This window comes from Sorex fumeus, unplaced genomic scaffold, assembly GCF_029834395.1.
Source record: "Sorex fumeus unplaced genomic scaffold, SorFum_2.1 ptg000063l, whole genome shotgun sequence".
In the NCBI taxonomy this organism is placed as follows: Eukaryota; Metazoa; Chordata; class Mammalia; order Eulipotyphla; family Soricidae; genus Sorex; species Sorex fumeus.
In genome coordinates, this window is record NW_026606120.1 from 38,061,500 (window position 1) to 38,082,349 (window position 20,850).

Below are 20,850 nucleotides of genomic sequence, written 5' to 3' on the forward strand. Positions count from 1 at the left end.
CGGAAAAGGGACTGTAGAGGGAAAGCAGGTACCTTCAGGAGCAGCTGATACTTGGTGATCCTCTGAACAGGTTTAATTAGGTAGGAAGAGATGGAGTTGGCCAGGCCGTGCCGCTGCTGGATCTCCTACAGGGATGAAATGAGAACATTAGACTTGGTAGGGGCGGGGGGAGGGGAACAGGTTCTGGAAGGAGGGTGGTTATGGGGGAACACTCATGGAGAGGAACAGAGAAATAAATCACAAGAGAAATCAGGATGCATACGGAAATAGAGAAACCAGAAATGATGGCAAAAGAGGAAACACGTGAAGAAAATAAAAGAGATTTTGGGACAGATGAAAATTAAAAGATGAAGAAAGAAAAGCAGGAAACGGATTTGATAAGTTAAATAATGGACAAAATGGTAAAGGAGGGATGACAAAGGAAATAAATAAAGGAAAGAATATCAGTGATGGTGGAAACTGAAGGCGAGGAAAGATTTGTTTTGTTTTGTCTGGGCCACATGCGGTAATGCTCAGGGGCTACTCTTGGCTCTGTGCTGAGGGTTACTGCTAACAGTTCTTGGGGATTCTTGTGGTACCAAGAACCAAACCTGAGTCCCCTTCAGGCAAAAAATGCGCTGCGTTCAGTCCACCCAGCCTCCTCTCTGATTGAGAAGAAAGGGGAGGCAGGAAGAGAAGCTCTGGTTGTCATGGGTCCTCAGACTCCTTTTGAAAACAACACAGAGCACACTGCCTCTTTCACCGTCCCTCAGGTTGACAAAGCCAACGCTTAGAATAACTGCATGATTTCTTCTAGCTTTTTCTTTGCCATCAGTGGCACCTCCCTTCATGTCCCTTGAACTGGAAACCATGGACTTCACTCTAGTGATGTTCTATCATTTACTGATGCCAAGCCTTTCCTCTCCTTCCTAGTTTAACAAACATGCCCCTCATTACTCATTCCCAGGACAAGCCTGTGGCCCCCGAGTGATGTTTGTGCCACTAGTCCCTCCTACTTCCGGCATGGCCTTCCACTCCCCAAGGTTTTGGTATTTAAGAATCTGGTCAGCAAAGCATATGATTTACTTTTTCCCTTAGGAGTCTATATTCTAGGTAGCTGAGAATACTCACAGGTGAAATAAAGAGTGTAACAAAGGACAATAGAAGGCTTTCTCCTAATTACAGTCAGAGTGAGAATAGAGAAGTATCAGTGGACTCAGGTTTGGTCACTTACACAACCACTCTTTGTAGAGACAAAACTTTAAGGACTGGGAATTGGGATCAGCACTGAAGTTCTTGCCTTGCATGTATGAAGCTCTGGTATTGGCTGCCAAAAATAGCAACCAAAACAAAAAAAAAAGAGATGAAACTTTAAACTGGGATGGGAGAACTGGGAAGGTTGGAGAAATGATGTGTGATAAAGGGAAAATGAATAAAGCAAGAAGTTAGGTTGTTAATGGAGCTGAATCAGATAAAAGAATAATGATTTGATGGCAAGCTTCTCAATAATAAAGCACCGTAGATCTTAACTAGAAGAAAACATGGCAAAAATAATGCTTTAGAAAGTATACCACGAGCTTAGTAGCAAAATAGGGGATGGAAACTGGTGAGACAGAAAGTAGTTAGGAAGTTACTGCAAAAGTTCATGTGTTATTATGTGCTTAGCAATTCTATTCTTAGCCAAATACCCAAGACAAAGGGAAACATATCCATGCAAAAACTTGTATACAACAGCTACAGTGACATTATTAATAATTGACAAAAGGTATAAACAACTCAGATGCCATTAAACTGATTAATGGAAAAATTTGTGTTATATCATAGTAATATTCTTCAACCATAAAAGGAACAAAATACTGACAGATAATATGTATCTGTTGTAAACATGAGTGAATTTTAAAATCACTATGAAGTCGGCTAGAAAAAAGCACACATAATGTGGTTTAATTATTATTAAATATACAGAGTAGACAAAACCACAAAAAGAGATTTTTTTTTTTTTACAGCTGGGGATATTGGCGTGAGCATAAAGGTGGTGTTGAGAGCTGAGGGGGATTAACTTGCTTTCTTGGAATGAGGGTTCCCAAGTGGAACTCAAGAAGTCTGGAGGCTCTTGCTAGTGATTCTTGCACAACTGGGTCAGTAGTTCAATGTGAGGGTCTAAGGATGTGGTGCTTCCTGGTCCTGTTATGCTGGGGATTACCTGGGCCATTCTGGCAGTGCTCAGAGTACCATATGGTGCCGGGAATCGAATCAGAGTTGGCTGCATGCAAACGAAATCTTAATCCCTGTACTATCTCTCTGGCTCTGTACACTTGCTAGCTTGTTTATTTATTTATTGTTATGCTTGGAGATGCTCAGGGGTTACTCCTGGCTCTGAATTCAAGTATTCCTGTAGTGCTTGGCAGGGCGGGGGAGTATATGGGATGCTGAGGATTGAACACAAGTTGGCTGTGTGTAAAGTGCCTTACCTGCTATACTATCTTAACTTGCTTTTTGAGGTGATAAAATGTTCTAAAACTGACTGTGAGATGACAGCATATGTCTGTGAATATTCTAATCAACCATATTCAAGATAAAGGTATAATCTTTATATATCCCTATCTTCATATCTATAGTGTGGGCATTTGTGTCAAAGTTAGTACTAGTGAGAACAAAATGTTGAGATGAATAAAATAACTTTAAACTATACAAGGACAGGTTATACAGGGAGAGAAGAAGAGAAAATAGAGATTGGAGAGATAGAACAGAAGGAAGGGTGCTTGCCCTCCATTCAGCTGATCTGGTTCTATACCCAGTAACCTATATTGTCCCTGAACACCATCAGGAGTCATTCCTGAGCAGAGTCAGCAGTAAGCCCTAGGCATCACAGGGTATGACCCAAAAACTAAAAAAACAAGAGGAAATAATAAATACTTTCATTTACTATCTACTTCAGAAAGTAGTAATTTTATATTTCTGTATGCAAATAATGAAGCAGAAGAGAGAGAAAATTGAAAAAATCTCAATAACAACTGCACAGTGTCCCCCCCCCCCCGCCCCCTCCATACCAAACTAAGGACTTGGGAGTCGATTAACAAAGGAGGTAAAAGACATATAAGAAAAACCATAAATTAGAAGAAATAGAAGAATACACAGGAAATGAAACCATATTCCTGACTCATGGGTTGTAAGGATTAACATTATTAAAATGAGCATCTTACCTAAAGCACTATACAGCTTCAATGAATTCCTCATAAAAATTCCCATGACAATCTTTAAGAACAGGTACCAAATACTGTTAAAATTTGTATAAAGTAATAAAACTCCCTTTTGATTGATAGTTAAAGCAATCTTGGGGTAAAAGATGGAAGGCTTTTCTCTTCCAAATTTCAAATTATACTATAAAGTTCTACTAATCTGTGTGGTTCTGGAAAAAAGGCTGATTATCAGATAGTAGAATAAAACTGAGGGTTCAGAGTGTATGGATAGCTAATCTTCAGCAGAGGTCTGAAGTGTATAAAGTGAATCAAAGAAAGCCTCTTCAACAATTGGTGTTAAGAAAATTTATTGTCCACATGAAAAAAATATGCACCTCTATCTAACACCATACACAAAAGTTAATTAAAAATGGATTAAAGATCTTGATGTTAGACCCCAATATATTTTTAAAAGTTGAGAAAAACACTGACAGAACTAAACATGGTACTGACTTTAGAGGTATTTTCAATAACTCAATGCCAATGGCCAAGAAAACAGAAGCAAAAAAGGGTGGGAGGGCATTAAAGAGGGAATTCAGATACAAAATTGAGTTGGGGAGGGGGCAAAGTGTTTTGAGGGGAGGGAGACAGGTGCACTGATGATGGGTGTGGTTCTGGAACCATGCCCACGAGAAACCATTATTAATAGTATTGTAAACAAAAAAATACAAATAAAAATGACAGACCACTGGTGAAAAACCTACTGCATGGTGAAAGAAACGATTTCTAGAATGTAAGGTATCCTATTGGGTGAGAGCGATAGCACAGCGGGTAGGGCGTCTGCCTTGCACGCAGCCAACATGGCCGACCCGAGTTCGATTCCTCCACCCCTCTCGGAGAGCCCGGCAAGCTACCGAGAGTATTCGATATGCCAGACACAGTAACAACAAAGTCTCCAATGGAGACGTTACTGGGCCCGCTCGAGCAAATCGATGATCAACGGGAGGGCCTTTACCTTTACCTTTATACATCTAACAAAGGGTTAATGTTCAAAATATATAAAACACTTGTAAAATTTAACAACAAAACAAAAACTCCACCAAAACATGAGGAAATTATTTGAACAGACACTTTCTAAAAGAATACAGACAGATGATCAATAGGTATATGAAAATGTATTCTTTATCATCTTATGATCAGGAAAATGCAAATAAACACAATGAGATATCAGCTCATATGAGTGAGATTGGCATATATTAAAATGCGTAAAACAATGAGTTCTGGTGGGAGTGCAGAGAGACAGAGCCCTCATCCACTGCTGCTGGGAATGCCACACTCTCAGACAAATGAACAGTGAGTTCATCTGGGCAGTTTGGCAAGACGGCAGAAGCAATAATCCTCCTTGACCATCACTACGAAGGCTGCCTATGGGTCAGTGGGGAGAGACTGACTGTGAGTAGCTAGGTCAGTGAAATCAGACTTAGCAATCAACATGGAAACAGCACAAGCCTCACAGTATTCATCTTCAGTGTAAAAGTATGAATCATATGAATGAGTGGGCATTCCTGGCACTATAATTTTCTGTGTTCTTTTTACAATAATGGATGGGTCTTTATTAAAGATTTATCTCTTTCATAGGATGAGGGACTAAAGTGTATAGTTACTAAGAGTTCTTAGAAGTTCTAGAAGTTCTTAGAAACTCTTAGAAGAGTTCTTAGATGGTATGTTATTCCAAGGAAATGGGGGTGGGGGAAGCTACAGTGATTGTGTTTTTAGAAAGCTTTGGGAACAATCAGAATATTTTAATGCTTCTTTTCCCCACCTACATGCCAATCACCAGAAATTCCCACTGGACTGTTTTTCTGACTTCTGTCAGCCTTCTCAGTTAGCACAGATAATCATTCTCCATATTGTAAAAGAAGAGGTCATGGGGGGAAGTTTTGGGGTAGGTATGATTTATTGCAGTATAGACATTTATTGTGGCTAGAAATAGGTATGTGAGGAATATAGGGCTACAGGAAGATCAGCACCAGGAGGTGCTATGATGTGTACCAGATAGGAGTCAGGAAGACCTTTGGTCCTCAAGGATTCATAGCGGTTTGTATGTGTGTGTAATAAAAAAGGCAAATCATCATGAATACTAGAACTGAGATACAAAGTAGAGTATAAGCATATAAAAGGGGAACAATAAAGCAGAAAGGAAAATTTGGTCTTTAAGGGGTGAAAGAAGGGCTGGAGCAATAGCACAATGGGTAGGGCGTTTGCCTTGTATGCGACTGACCCAGATTCAATTCCCAGCATCCCATATGGTCCCCTGAGAACCACCAAGAGTGATTCCTGAGCGCAAAGCCAGGAGTCAGCCCTGAGCATTGCCGGGTGTGACCCCCCCAAAAAAAAGGGGGTGAAAGAATTTTGAAGAGAGTGTGTCTATATGTGTATGTTTGTGTGTGTGAGAGAGAGAGAGGGAGAGAGCGAGACAGACAGACAGACAGAGTACAGAGGGCACAACACTTCTTAGACATATCTTAGAACAAAGACAGGGAACAGTATGAGGCAGAGTACAGGACATACACTTCAGAAAAAGGCTTACAGAAAAAGCACTAGCAGAACTCTATAAGAAAAAAAACCCTATCAAAATATGGAGAGAAGGCATGAATAGAAACTTCCTCAAAAAAGAAACACAATTGCCAAAAAGCATATAAAATGCTCTATATCATTAATCATCAGGGAAATACAAATAAAAATAACAATGAGATATGACCTCACACCACAGAGACTGGAACACACTAAAAATAACAACCATCACCAGTATTGCCATGGGTGTGGGGAAACACGAACCTTTGTTCACAGCTGGTGGGAATATTGTCTGGTTCAGTCTTTTTGGAAGACAGTAGGGAGACGCCTCAAAAAACTAGGAATTGAGCTTCCATACAACCCGACAATACCACTGCAAAAAGCTGAAAAGACACCTGTACTCCTGTGTTCACTGAAGCACTACTCACAATAGCCAAAATCTGGATACAACCCAAGTATCTATGAACAGATGACTGGATAAAGAAACTATGGTGCATATATACATTGAATACTACTTAATCTAAGGAAAGATGAAGTCATGCGATTTGCTGCTATGTGGATGGATGTGGAGAGTATCACGCTGAGTGAAGTCAGTCAGAGGGAGAGAGACAGATACAGAATATCTCTCAAATGTGGGATATAAAAAAGCTTCACGGAGGAATATCAAGTGCCCAAAGGCAATAGAAGCAAAGGCAGCACTGGTCTTCAGTAGAAAGCATGCCACTGGGGTAGGGGGATGACATAATTTAGAGAGGGTAACATTAGGGCAACGATGAGGGGGAGAAGTGCCTGCCACAACTGTATTAGTGATTCTCAAACTTGAGAGGGCATCATTTTCCTGCCAGGCTTCTTAGAACTCAAATTTTGGGGGTTGGGACATAGTACAGTGATTGAGTGCAGAATTCACTGGCATAGTACAGGCATCAGTATTGTGGTCCCCTGAGCATTGCCAGAAGTCAGCCTGGAGGTCCCCCAAGCATGCACCAGCAGGTATGAGCAGGCCTTCTTTGAGGCCCTGAGAGAGTCCTGCGAGGATGACCTGGGCGATCCCTGCCCTGCAAGTCCCAAGTAGCACAGGGTCCTCAGCTCTTGCACAGAGCTGCCAGCTTTCTTGGCTGAAAATTGCCACTGGGAACACTAGGCTTCCTGAGTGCCATTTAGAAGGTCCCATATTTTAGAGATTCTTATTCATATTTTGAGAAGATCCCAGGAAACAAATTTCTAACCAGTTCTCAGGTTATGCTGAGGCGGCTAGTCTGAGCACCATAGTTTGATAGTTTGAGAACTTCCACATATGAATGAGATATAAATGAAGTAGAAATGAAGGGCCAGGGTGAGTACAGTGGGTAGGGTGCTTGCCTTGCACGTGGAAGACCTGGTTCAATCCCTGGCACACCATATGGTCCCTAGCTAACTGGGAGTGATCCCCTGGACAGAGCCAGAAGAAAGCTCTGAGCACCACTGGGTGTGATTCCTCCATCAAAAGAAAGAGTAGAAGTGAGATGTTAAGTGAGGTATGTTAATTCATACCTGAGTCATGTAGGCCTTCTTGAAATAAGTTATTTAGGGCTAAATTTGGAATTGAGACAGGAAGACCACTGTGTCATGTCCAAACTCAGCCCTTGAGATGGGAGTGGAAAAAGCAAGACCAGCACTGATTTTGCTTTTCTCCATGCTTTATCCAGGAAATAAAGGCCTGGAGTGGCCAGAAAAGAAAAAAATGAGGAACAAAGGAGAGTTAAACACACGCTATTGCAAAGTAGAGAAAGCATTTCCATCTGACCCAAGAATGAAAATTCACAGCTTACGTCAAAGAAAGTGCCTGCGTGCTCCAGGATCAGCTGGTTGGAATCAGGCTTGTTTTTACAGTAGGTGACATACATCTGAAATTTGTCCGCCTGAAAATGAAGAAAATAATAGATGAGCATCCTTCATTTTTCCTCTTTGCCTACTGAGCCTGAAGGCCAAGAGCTGTACAAGTTCAACCCTTGGATAGTGGTACCTGAACTATTTGATTTGTGGCAAGAGTTCTCTCTCCAGCTCCTTATCCTCCATCCCTCCTCCCTACCTTCCTTCCTTTCTTCCATCTTTCTTTCCTGCCTCCCTCTCTTTCTATAAATCTAGGACCTTGCACATGTAAGGCAAGTTATCTTCCAATAGGCCACACCCCCAGCTCTCCTTGTGACGAAAGCTCTGCTCACCTGGACCATGCTCCCCTCACAAACCCTGAGATACGATTCTCATATCAGAATGTGCAGAAAGCGTGCTGTAAGTGTGCTCGCTTAAATACTAGTTTGCACTAGAAACGTTCAGAGAAACAGTCACATATCATCACACATTCTCAAGTTGGGTATAATTTATTAGAGATAAACTGTTTTTTAGGAAATCTTTAGGGAAATTTCCTGAATTTTTTTACATCTCAAAAATGGCAGTATTTAGTTTACAAACATAAGTACAAAATAACAAGCATGATTTTAAATGTAGATCTGCTTGTTCTCCCAATGGCCTCGCTGTGTGGAGAGTTTGTAGGAGACTCTGGTGCTGCCTTCAATTTCTCAGAAACAATAATGGGGCAAAAAAGCTGAGTGACTCTTTGGGACAGGGACTAAACAATAATTCAAGAGTGTTACCTCAAGTCAAGTTCTTCATTAATGGATGAAAAAACGGGGGTTGGAGTGGGCCATACCCAGTGGTGCTCAGGGATACCTAGCTCTGCACAGGGATCACTCCTGGTGGAGCTCAAAAGACCATATGTGATGCTGGAGACCAATCCTGGGTTGGCCACATGCAAAGCAAGCACCTTACCCACTATTCTATCTCTCCAACCCTGGAAATTCATTTCTAACTTCCCTCAGGATCCTCTGGGTTTGTGTACACAGTCTTTCTATTGGGAAACGTGTATGCATTTTGGCTGTAAAGTCCTTTTCCATTTCGTGACAGGCTGCCTATCTTGGTGCCTACAGAGCACCAAGTCTTCTGAGCCAGCAGCCTACATTATTGTTATTTATAGTGGGTTCATTTATGCTATGTGATGAGGTCTGGAGTGATAGCACAGCGGGTAGGGCGTTCGCCTTACAAGCGGCCAACATGGCCGACCTGAGTTTGATTCCTCCGCCCCTCTCGGAGAGCCTGGCAAGCTACTGAGAGTATTCGATATGCCAAACACAGTAACAACAAAGTCTCCAATGGAGACGTTACTGGGCCCGCTCGAGCAAATCGACGGGAGGGCTTTATATGTACATTTGAGCTCATTTGATCCTCGTAAGACCCCTATTTGGTGAGTCCTATACTTTTCCATTTTTCACAGATATAAAATGTGGCATTGGTTAGTTAAATGAATTTTAATTCCCACAGTTAGAAAGTTGTAGGCAATCTGAGAATGGGCTGGTAGTTTGCAAACCAGCCCTTCTACCTTTTACTCTTGCAACTACACTCATAATGCCATAAAGAACAGGAGACTTAAAGTCACCTTGGGTGATTCTTGGCAAAAAGTACATATGTTATATAATCACCAAAGGCATATTGACGTAGATTTGGAGGCTAATATATTACTTATGAGGTGAACCATCACCACTACAAAATGTTGGAAATCATACTTATGGCACATTGAAAGGCAAATTCACAAATTTCATGAAACAAAATGCAAAACAAAATATATTTTCTCAACGGTCACCTTTGTTTTCTTCCTACACTGGCTGTCAAAGCACAAGTTACATATCAATATTAATGTGAACTGCATGGGCTCATGTATATAGAGGTAGAAATTGTATTAGCACAAATGGAATGGCAGCCTGGCACTTCCACGAGAACAGAGCAGGCAAGGAAGTAGAAGTCACGTTTCATAAAAAGAAAACCACTCAGCCTTGAGCTGTGGGACTGGCTGTGATACTCATGACATCGGTGGACTAGTCAACCTCCTCTGTCATTCGAAATGCTCTACCTGTAATATCTAAGAGAGAACTGCAGCCCTGCCTAGTCTGTGGGCATGTTGAGAGTATAAAAATCTCTAAAACATGAAGGCACTTTGAAAAGCACATTCTGAACCAAAGTTATAAGTAGATAATTATGAAATATCTGTGCTTCTGACCCTGAGAAATGATTTCTATGTTCAGCTGCACCTACTGGCCTCAATGGACTTTCCCTGAGATACCTGAAACTCATATCACCAACTTGAGCTCAGAACACTGTGCAGTGGGGAAACTTCTGGCACTGCCACCTGTCTCTATGATCAGAACCTGGGTCATTCAGCCCAGTTACTCGTTGTTGACAACAACAACAAAAACTACTAGACACTCAGCCTGGGGGTCAGAACTGGGAGAGATGCCAAGAAGACTCTTCTTTCCCATCAAGGAAGAACAGTGGCTAAAATTCTAATCCTCAAGCCCTCCTCCTGGAAATTAAACTAAGGATAAAGCCCACTGTAGCTCTTGTACAAGTGGTTAGTGCTCTTGTTCTTCTCTCCTGAAAGGAACCTCCATTCTACCAAATCCTTGGAGAACTTAAGGTGGAACTCAGGCACAACGCTTCAGAACTTTCCCCAAGGACACTCTTTCAGCCCTGCTCATGCCCCCTCTCTTCTCTGGCACGTCTCTTGTGTGAAACTGGAACAGAAACCAATCCTCAGTTGGGCATCACATGGTGTTACTAGTTGATGCCATCTGAACACCAGGGAAGCAAGGGTCAGTTGGAGGATTTCAAGCCAGTTACCCAGGTAACAAAGCAGTGTCCCACATCCTCAGGAAGCTGCTCATACTTCTCCAGCTCCTTGAGGAAGATGCTGCAAGGGGAGAGAAAGGCTGAATCAGATCCAGTGTACTGAGACCAACGCTACCAAAAAAGTCTCAATCATTATCACATGACTGCTTCATTTTCTAAATGAGAAACAGTGAGGAACAGTTTAAAATATGTAAAGGCAAGCTTAATTAAAATGCATATTAATTGATTTAAGTGCGACTTAAAGTAATATTGTTTTAGTCAGAGGTTTAAATGTCTCAGATTTAAAATGATGAAATACTTGTGTTGGTCTTTCATTTTAACAGCAACTGCAATTTTTTTTTTTTTTTGCTTTTTGGATCACACCCGGTGATGCACAGGGGTTACTCCTGGCTCGTGCACTCAGGAATTACCCCTGGCAGTGCTCAGGGGACCACATGGGATGCTGGGGATCAAACCTAAGTTGGCCACATGCAAGGAAAACACCCTACCCACTGTGGTATTGTGACAGCCCCACAAAATTTTTTAAATACAAATAATTTGAGTACAGTAAGAAAATCTCTAGGGTCAAAGCTATAGTGGGTCGGGCTACAGTGGGTAGGGCTCGTGCTTTGCAGGCAGTTGACTTGGGTTCCATCAGCAGCATCTCATATGATCCCCTGAGCCCTGCCGGAGTGCTCCTGACACGGAGAGTCAGGGGCTAAGCCCAGTGCACTGCCAGGTGTGGTTCCAAAACAACAACAACAACAACAACAACAACAACAGAAAATTCCCAGAATCTAAACTATCTAGACATAAATTTCAAAAAAGCAATATAGAGGCAGGAAAAATTGTACAGTGGGCAAGGCATCTGCCTTGCAAGCAGCCAACTCTACTTTGATCCCTGCACTCCACGTGTTCCTCTCGGTCCCATCAGGAGTGATTTCTGAGTGTAGAACCAGGACTGAGCCCTGAGCACAACCTGGTGTGGACCAAACACAAACATACAAACACAAGCAAAGTAAATACTCTTCGAGATGTTAGAATTATAGTAGCACTGCACCATAACACTGTCCTCCCACTGTTCATCAATTTGCCTGAGCGGACACCAGTAACGTCTTCATTGTGAGACTTGTTGTTACTGTTTTTGGCATATCACATACGTCATGGGGAGCTTGCCAGGCTCTGCCATGCGGGCGGGATACTCTCGGTTGCTTGTTGGGCTCTCTAAGAGGGACGAAGGAATCGAACCCAGTTCGGCCATGTGCAAGGCAAATGCCCTACCCGCTGTACTATCGCTCCTGCCCATAGAATTATAGTAGAAAAAAATTAATCTATACTGGCTTTCAATTTTCAAGTTTCTTCTACAAGTAGCCAATTTATGCTAAAATACAAAAACAAACTATGAGCTGATGCTTTTCAATGCAGATATTATTGTGAATGGGAATTTCATGGAGAAAAAAATCACAATATATTTCAGAGTGAAACTGAATTATCACTGAATTATTGCTACTGTGGATATCTATGCAAGATTCCTTTCCATGAAAATAAATAATACAGAGCTGACCATATCAACTTCAAATAGCTGAATTGAATTTAGGTTCTAATAAGCTGGCATTGCTGGAATGAAATTTGTTTTTATTTTTTTAAAAAGCACATTTATATTTTAAAATAAATTGATTTTCAAACAAATTATGAAGTTGTGAAGAGTTATACGGGTGGAAATAGAAGATGCTGCAATTTTCACAAAAAGCAGCTTGAAAATATAAGAATGCGATTTTGCTTTGTTTTTAGGTCACACGTGGTGGTGCTCAGGGCTTTCTCCCGGGACCCTATTTGGTGCCAAAGACTGAATCCAAGTTAGCTGCAAGCAAGGTGAGAATCCTACCCACGCTACTTTCTCTTTGGCCCTAAATGAACTTTTGTATCTGCCATTTTAACTGGAAAATCTCGTATAGTATTAACCTGACATATATAAAATGATGACCACAAAGAAATGTTCACTGGGTACTGTTTCTAATAGTAAAAACAGTCTTTAGATAACAAGTGTGAAACCAAGATACACCCACTGAAATTAATGTTATATAGCTCTAAAAAAAGTGATTCTGTCTGATTTTCATGTGGATGATCTCCAGAAGGCTTCTTAAGAAAGTGAGAAAGATTTCACACAATATGTAACCTTTGATACAAACAGAAACTATATTTAATTTCAATCCAATAAATCTAATGGTCCAAGGTTTATTGGATTGAAGGATATACAAGGTAAGTTCTGAAGATCAACAATATAGGCTAGAACCTATAGCTAACAACATTGTATCTTGTTCTTTATTTTATTTCATTTATTTATTGATTTATTTTTCCTTTTCAACCTTCATGAGATTTTTAAAAAAATTTTTATTAGTGAAACGCCATGAGGTACAGTTGTATCTTGTTCTTAAAATTTGTCAAGAAGCTAGCTTTTATGTTAAATGTTATTATATATTAATAAAACAGTATTAGTGATAACAGTTCTAACAGAGATGAAATCTGGATAAAGATCTATATACTTATCCCTAAACTCAATGAGTTGTATATATATATATGTATGTACATATAATTTTTTCTTTAATTTTGACGGGCCCATGGCAATTCTGGGAGCTACTCCTGACTCTGTGCTTTGGGAGTGGGGTCACTCCCGGTAGGGCTCAGGAGACCATAAAGTACCAGGGTTTGAGTCTGGGCCTCTTGCATGTAGAGCATGCTATTCTGGCCACGTCTTATCACTACAATTGTTAGTAGATTTTAGTAAATGTCAGTTGTTCCTCCTTTAATGGCAGCAACAAGTGTCTAGGTGTAAGAGTGCATATGTGTGTGGTTGGGAAGAGAGCTCAAAGAGAAAGAGCACATGCCTAGCATGAAAGAGGCCCTGAGTTAGCTGGGTGTGGCTCTGGTGTTCCAAGAGTACCACTGAGTCATACATTGCAGGAGCAACCCCTAGCCCTTAAGCACTTCTTGGGAGCACCACCCACAAATATGAAGTTAAAAAAAAACTGGGCACATCATGTTTGAATGCCAAGGTGCTAATGATGATTGGTGAAGTCATGGCTGAAAGAAAAATTTTTCTATCTACAGTGAAAATTTGTCATGATAGATAGTATTGTTTTAATCATTAAAAAAAGCCACTCAAAATTTTGGGAGAATTCAACAGTGGCATTTAATAATTATCTTTCTTCTAATGTGTAAGTGTCTTCTGATTTGAATCATGAAACAAGAGTAAATATAAGGCAATTTTGGCTTTAGAAATGTAAACAGTCAATTCTAGAAATCAATAAAGTTTCATGTTAACTTGCTGCTTTTAGAGGAACTGCAAGTGACAAAGTTAGGTTCAATAAGAATTCTGACATGGGAATAGGAAACAATATTATATAAAACTATAGTTGAGATTCAAATTTTTTTCAAGGCCAAAAGAAAACAAATTTTTGTTACGCACAGAAGCAATCTGGCTCATCACTTTACACACTCTCAGACACCCTCAGACACTTCCTCAAACACACCCATATACATGTAATTTCCTGTTTGTATAACTGAATTCTAAAAGCATTCATCCTGTGATGTTTCCCCCATGAGGAAGATAGAATAGTAGAATGTGCAATATTGTCAGAGTAGTCCTTTGGGTACTGAGTACTCTTTGTCTGGTCATTTATCACATTACCCTCAGTGAAGACAATGCACAAAAATCCTGCTCAGAACCACAATGGGCTGAAGAGGGTCTGAGCATGTGAGCTGGAGCGGTCTTGGAAAGTGGAGAAAGAAAATCTGATAAGCTATTGGTGGACCAGGGTTGGTAAGAGTAAGCAATTTGCTTTTAAAGAAAGGAGGGTGCAGGAAGAAGAGAAAGAAAGGGAAGAATCTCAAGTCCTGGCCCTGATTAGCACTCTCAGTTCACAGGAAACCTCCTCTCCTCTCTCAGGACCACTCTGCTCATGTAACTACTTCAGTGCTCACCGCAGTCCCCTACGCCTGACTCCCATGCTTTGGAAGCTCTTCTTTAAGGATCAAGTAGATGATAAAGCAGTCTGGATCATGACATTCCATACAGTGTAAAAATCCTTGTTTTAGAAGTTTGAAAGGATATCCAGGATGTCTCAGGGAGAGACTCCCCTAGTACCTGATTAATGACCTAAGGTCACTTGTCTGCTCACTTAAAGTTATTTTTCAGCAAACAAAGGCAATTATACCCACAACACTGATCATTGATCTGGACGCTGAAGACAGTGCTAGCAGTTTTATTTAAAATATTGGTAATTTAAATAGAGAAGTGGCAGGACTTTTTGTGAAAGCAGTTCTCCAAAGCCTATGGAATGAGAAAGAGGGAGTGGGAGAGGGAGAGAGAGACAGAGAAAGAAAGAAAGAAAGAAAGAAAGAAAGAAAGAAAGAAAGAAAGGAAGAAAGAAAGAAAGCGAGCGAGCATGTAGAGGTGGGAAGTACCATGTCCAGCATGAGTTCCTATCCTGGGTTGATACCTGGTACTGCATGGTGCTATCAGCATTGCTAGGTGAAGCCCTGGGGGTCCCACCAAGCACCACTGGGGTGCTTTGGTGGTCCCTGACATCCAGGGCTCCAGAAGGATCACATCCTTGAGCCTAGAATTGGGCTGTCCTGACTATATGGCTGAGAACCACTGGGAATAGCACCTGGCCTCACTGAATGTGCTAGGGAGGGTCTCCCTTAGAAAATCAGCCCCATGAAACAAGTGGTTAAACTGAAATGTCTCATGAAATGAAAGGATTATAAAGTAAATTAAATGCATGAAATATTATCTGAATAAGTAAGGTTAAAGAGTAACACCACTGATCTACCCTTCTATCAACCCTGCTTCCCTTCCCCCCACCGTCCAGCGCAAGTTAAAGAGTCAGAAGTCACATCAGGCACAGTTGTGAGGGGGTCTTCCAAAGCTTCCTTGTTTTTTCATCTTACAATAACAAACTTATGGGATGACTATGAGAATTTATTAAATTCACACACATAAGGAACTAATCCAATGACTGATACATAGTAGGTACTAAGTAAGCATTAGATTTTAAGGGTCAGGGACTCCTCAGTGTTATTGAATTCATACTCTCATTGATAAAAATGCAAACTGCACCCTCTCCCGCACTCAGGAAGACTTACACTGAGGTACTGGCCACAAAGCTCCTGCTGGAAGATTTGTAGATTACCTTCCCTCAGGCCTTATCTTGGAAAAATCTTGACTGGTTATTATGAAACAAAGGGGATTCTGAGGCCAAGCTTCACTTAAATTAAGGAAATGCTAGGGTAGGCTGGTTTCTCTACTGCAGGACTTCCAAAATCCTTTATGATGCGGTACATTATAAATCTCTGAAGTAAAGACACTGTGTGGTGGTTCCCAAACGTCTTCAACAGTGTCAGTGGAACTTCTGAAAAGGGAGTACCAGATTTGTTTCAAGGAACACGCTAAAAAACATGATTCAATGGTCAGTTGTTGGTCCGAGTTAGGAGTCCCGGTGGTGTCCTGTCCTCTGGGGTCAGGATCTGAGCATTTAGATTGTGCAAATAATCTCTGGAGGAAATTTCAGCACACACAATCTGTAGATCAGCTTTGGGAATCAACTGCCCTAGATCCAGTACTTTATTACATTGACTAAATACAATTTAAAAAACATAAGGGATATACCTGGCAAAGCATGGGTTCACTAGAGGCATATTTTGCCAAGCTGTGGGGGACATGATATTAGGGGATTGAACTCAACCTTGAATATGCCAGGCATGTACCATTTGAGCTACCTCCCTGATTCCTACATTTAACCTTTAAATAAGAAAGTTTTAGAACTAAAAATAAAGAAAAACCCGATTTATCTAGACCTGGACGTAACTTTAAGATATTTATAACTTTGATTAAGATATTCACTGCCATCTCAAAGTCAGTGTCAAAGGCAAGTAGCAATATTAAACTCTATTTTGGCTTTTTATTTAAAGCTTATGAAGATGACAGATTATGTAAGTCTGATCAATGTCATTCCACCTACTTCAAATAGACATGATGAATTTAAATTAAAGTACAAGAGGTCACAACATTCTCCACAAATGATGGAACATCCTACCTCAGATACTCTATAGCAACATCTTGGGCTTTACCATTTCAGTAATTACATGGTATAAATCCTGGGAGAACAAGCAAAATAAGCAGCTTAAGCACTGGTGTGAATGTCTAGGGTTCTTTTAGAACTGAACTAGCCTTTTACAGAAATTTCAAGATCGAAGTCAACGCCATTATTCAACACCAATATTTCAACAAAATTACTATGATGCAATGCATTATACCTTGTTACTTTATGAGGAACCTGCTTTCCTCTGGCACTGCATAGAATCCAAAGATAGGAAACCTCTAATATGCTTTGATAGAAAAGATTTCTGAGGTTTGTCGTTAAGTCCTAGGAAAAAGGCATGATTCCAAAAGTGAGTCATTTTGAGTTTTCTTCTTTCTCCAAAGTCTGTAGTCTTGCTGATCCCGAACAAGCACATCCTTCACCGAGGACTCAACACATGTTCCTACAGACAGTCCTTTATACAAGGGCAGAATCTGCATGTAAGGGGGGAGGTCATGTGTGTCTGTCTGCGCGTGCACGCACACACACACACACACACACACACACACACACACACTTAAAATGGAGGCTGCAAGGAGGAAAAGGGTAGAGAAGGGGATAAATAAAGTGGGTGGTGGGATGGGAAGAAAGGCATCGGATTACTTATCTGCAGGAAGTTAGGAACCAAACTCCTTATCCAGCAGGACTGGTTACTGTTTTCACACAAGGGGGACTGACTACCATTTCTAAAGAATCCATTAGTGACCAGATTAAGCACATCTGACACCACTCAACACACGTGAAGTTCTATGCGCTACAGTGATCGGTGGGAGCCTCAGCTGTTTGATCTACAAGGCTGTGCCCCCAGAATCATGTGGTTCCATCCCTTGATTATGCTCTTTACTCGAAATTGGGTGAGTGATGCAGAGAAGTGAGAGCCAGGGCTGGACTCCTCTCAGGATACCCTCACCGGGAGCCTCTAACCTCAGGTCACCATGTGCCTGCTAACCACTGAAAACATTTTGAATATATTTTTCTAGTTTCTAGTTTCACTTAATTGTATGATGAACATAAAGTATTTTCAGATATGTAATAATTTTGATGTTAAATATTAAAAAATCGATCTCATATTTTGTACTACTTCTTAAGAATTTATCTTTTATTTTATCCTATTGAGCAATGTCCTATTTAGCAGTGGGGCATGAATACTAAGCGTGTGTCACTAAAAAGTAACATTATCTTGATATATAAAGTATTTAGACTTCTGGGTATTGTCCAATGCTGATAAACCAGGATTGATGCTAATAGTTTAATGATGTAACAACCAGCAGAGCAAAGAGCTAAATTCTCATAGGCCCCTCTAACAGACTGAGTAAGATCTGAGAGTGTGAGTCTACGGTACAAAGAAAATAACAGATCTTCCCTTCTTTTCTTGAATACATTTAAATACTAAAGAAATGACGGTGAGATGTAAGGAGGAGCTATGTAGGTCTGGATTCTAGCTGTGCTACCAGTTGGTTTGGGGAAACCATAAATCTTTGTAAAACCCAGTTTCTATAATGTAGAGGCTGAAGTATGTAGTCCTTTAAGTTTTTTTCTAAAGTTTGCATTTTATGATTCTATGATCTAAAAATGAAATGTAGCTAACACCAATGGCATCTGGATGGGGAAGCAGCATAGAATATGCAAATTCTAAGCAAGTGGTGTTTTGTGTGTGTGTGTGGTGTGAGCGTGTGTGTGTGTGTGTGTGTGTGTGTGGTGTGTGTTGGGAAAGTGATAGGACAGACAATGAAGGCTACTGCAGCCAGGTCAAAAAGGCAGATCCCCTTATGACCACTAGGTGGGGTCAGTCCCTCACGCAAGAACTAAAATCAAATCCCTGTTCTAACAAGGTGGATCAAAGACCATGATATTTCACCGGAAACTAAAGTACAATGAGGAAAATATAGGCTGAATGCTCCAAGATTTGGATCTCAAAGGCTATTCAATGATATTATACCACTGGTAAAGAGAATAATAAAAAATAAACAAGTGGGACTACATCAAAGAGTTCCTGCATAGCAAAAGAACCACGGACTGAAGCTAAGATAGCCAACTGAATAGGAAAAATATTCACAACCAACACATCAGACAAAGGCTTGATATCTAGGCTATAGAGAATACTTACAAACATCCCAACAACAACAACAACAACAATAAATCCAAAACCCTATCAAAAATTGGGGAGAAGAAATGCACAGACACCTTTCAGAGGAAGACTGATAGAAGGCCAATAGGCACATGAAAAAATGCTCAGCATCCTTTATCATTAGGAAAATCCAAATCAAGATGACCATGAGGTGTCATCTCACACCTGAGAGAATGCAACAGGTCAAAATTAGTTGGAACAATCTGTGTTGGTAGGCATGTGGTGAAAAGAACTCTCACCTACTGGTGAGATTGTTGTCTGGTTCATCCCCTGTGGAAAAGAGCATGGAGAATTCCCAGTGAACTCAGAACTGGGCCATATTAACCAATAATTTCACTTTTGTGCATCTACCCCCAGGACATAAAACCATACATTCAAAAGGACACTTGCATACCATTCATTGCAGCACTTGTACAATAGCTAAGATGTGGAATCAACCTAGGTGTCCAACAACAGATGAATGGGTTATGAAGATACCATGCAGTTACAAGGAATGACGAATACATGCAACTTTCTGCAATCTGGTTGGACATGGAAGATAAGTTGAGTGAAGTAAGCCAGAAGAAGAAAGACAAACATAGGATTATCTTACTCAGCTGTGTCATTTACAATAAAAGGATGAGGGAATGTAATGTAGGAAAAGGGGATGCTAATTCACCCTTGAACCAGAGTATATGGGAGAGAAGAATGGAGCAGAAAATAAAAGGGGAGGAAAGAAGGAGATAAAGGGCAGTAATGGGAAAGCAGGGTTAGGGGCCTCAAGTACATTTGTTATGTGGGGGATGGTACAGCCATAGATCCAAACTGCGGTGTCAACAACACTGAAAATCTGAAATCCAAGTTACAATAACCAAATTTTAAAAAGTGTCTATTTAGGTGGTAGGCTGGGAAGGTGGGAAGAACTTGGGAACACCGGTGGTGGGATGAGTGCTAGAACACTATGCATCTTAAGTATCTCAAACTCATCTATAACTGTAAAAAAAAGGTTCTTTAATTAAAACTCTTAAAATCATTTTAGGAAAGAAAAGAAAAATCTACTTCCAGTCAACACTTAAAAAGGAGGAAATCCCAAAACATCAAAATGCATTACATAGAGCGAAGGTGTCATTTTGTAAAATTTAATTTCCCTATTATACATAATAAGGGCTGGAGTGATAGCACAGCGGGTAGGGTGTTTGCCTTGCACGTGGCTGACCCGGGTTTGATTCCTCCGTCCCTCTCAGAGAGCCCGGCAAGCTACCGAGAGTATCTCACTCACACGGCAAAGCCTGGCAAGCTACCCGTGATATATTCGATATGCCAAAAAACAGTAACAACAAGTTTCACAATTTGTTGTGAGACATTACTGGTGCCCACTTGAGCAAATCAATGAATAACGAAAGGACAGTGCTATCCAGTGATATAGTAAGTAGGCATTTGCATATCGAGACTATATAATAGTTTTTTTCTAGCTCAAGGTCAAGTGTTTTAAAAGCACACGTTGATTCTCCTGCCTTGCTACCTTAGGGCAGAGGCTCCCTAGATCCAGGCTGGCAGGTCAGGACATCACTGATTTCCTAAAACCCACATTTCCCCGCTTCCTGTCTACTGCCTCCACTACTGCCTCTTCCCCCTCCCCTATGTGCTCTTTCTGCTACCCCTTACTATCCACTCACATCACTGTTTTCTCTCATGTCTCCCTCCTCTAAATATTTTCTCCATTTACCCACCTTCCTCTCTATCTCTCTTTCACTTTCCCCCACGCTCATCACCTGACTCCATGCATCCATCCATCCACCCTCTCTCTCTTCCTGGGCTTCATCTCTCACACACAGACATCACAAGACACAGCCTTAGCAAAGTGCCGGTGGTTGGACCCAGCCCTCCAGGACCAAGTTGAGATTCATCACAAACTCTTCCCAGCACTTCTCTCAGACCTCCATGTGAGAGCACCAGATCCTGCCCTTGAAATGACCTGCTTCAAACTTTCCCCCTCACTCAGGGGGTGCACAGCTGGCTACAAAAATCCCACTTATTATTTAAATCCATTTCAAATGTCCCCTTTTCCATGAAGACTTTCCCATTGCTCAAACTCCACTGCCTTTCCTGCCCTTGAACTGCATTCATATCTCACCTCCTCCCTTCCAACTTAGCTACCAACTAATTCCCAGAA

At 41.0% G+C, this 20,850-nt stretch overlaps 1 protein-coding gene across 22 annotated transcripts in view; it reads right to left on the bottom strand.

The window, feature by feature from the left end:
• KALRN (kalirin RhoGEF kinase) overlaps positions 1 to 20,850 on the bottom strand; it is a 792,058-nt gene that overhangs the window by 243,920 nt on the left and 527,288 nt on the right. For all 22 annotated transcript variants that reach the window (XM_056127408.1, XM_056127415.1, XM_056127407.1 and 19 more), the window contains exons 26-28: positions 10,440 to 10,509; positions 7,541 to 7,630; positions 33 to 125 (exon numbers count right to left, since the gene is read on the bottom strand). In XM_056127408.1, coding sequence (XP_055983383.1) covers positions 33 to 125; positions 7,541 to 7,630; positions 10,440 to 10,509 — 253 coding nt within the window. The remainder of the gene's footprint in view (positions 1 to 32; positions 126 to 7,540; positions 7,631 to 10,439; positions 10,510 to 20,850) is intronic.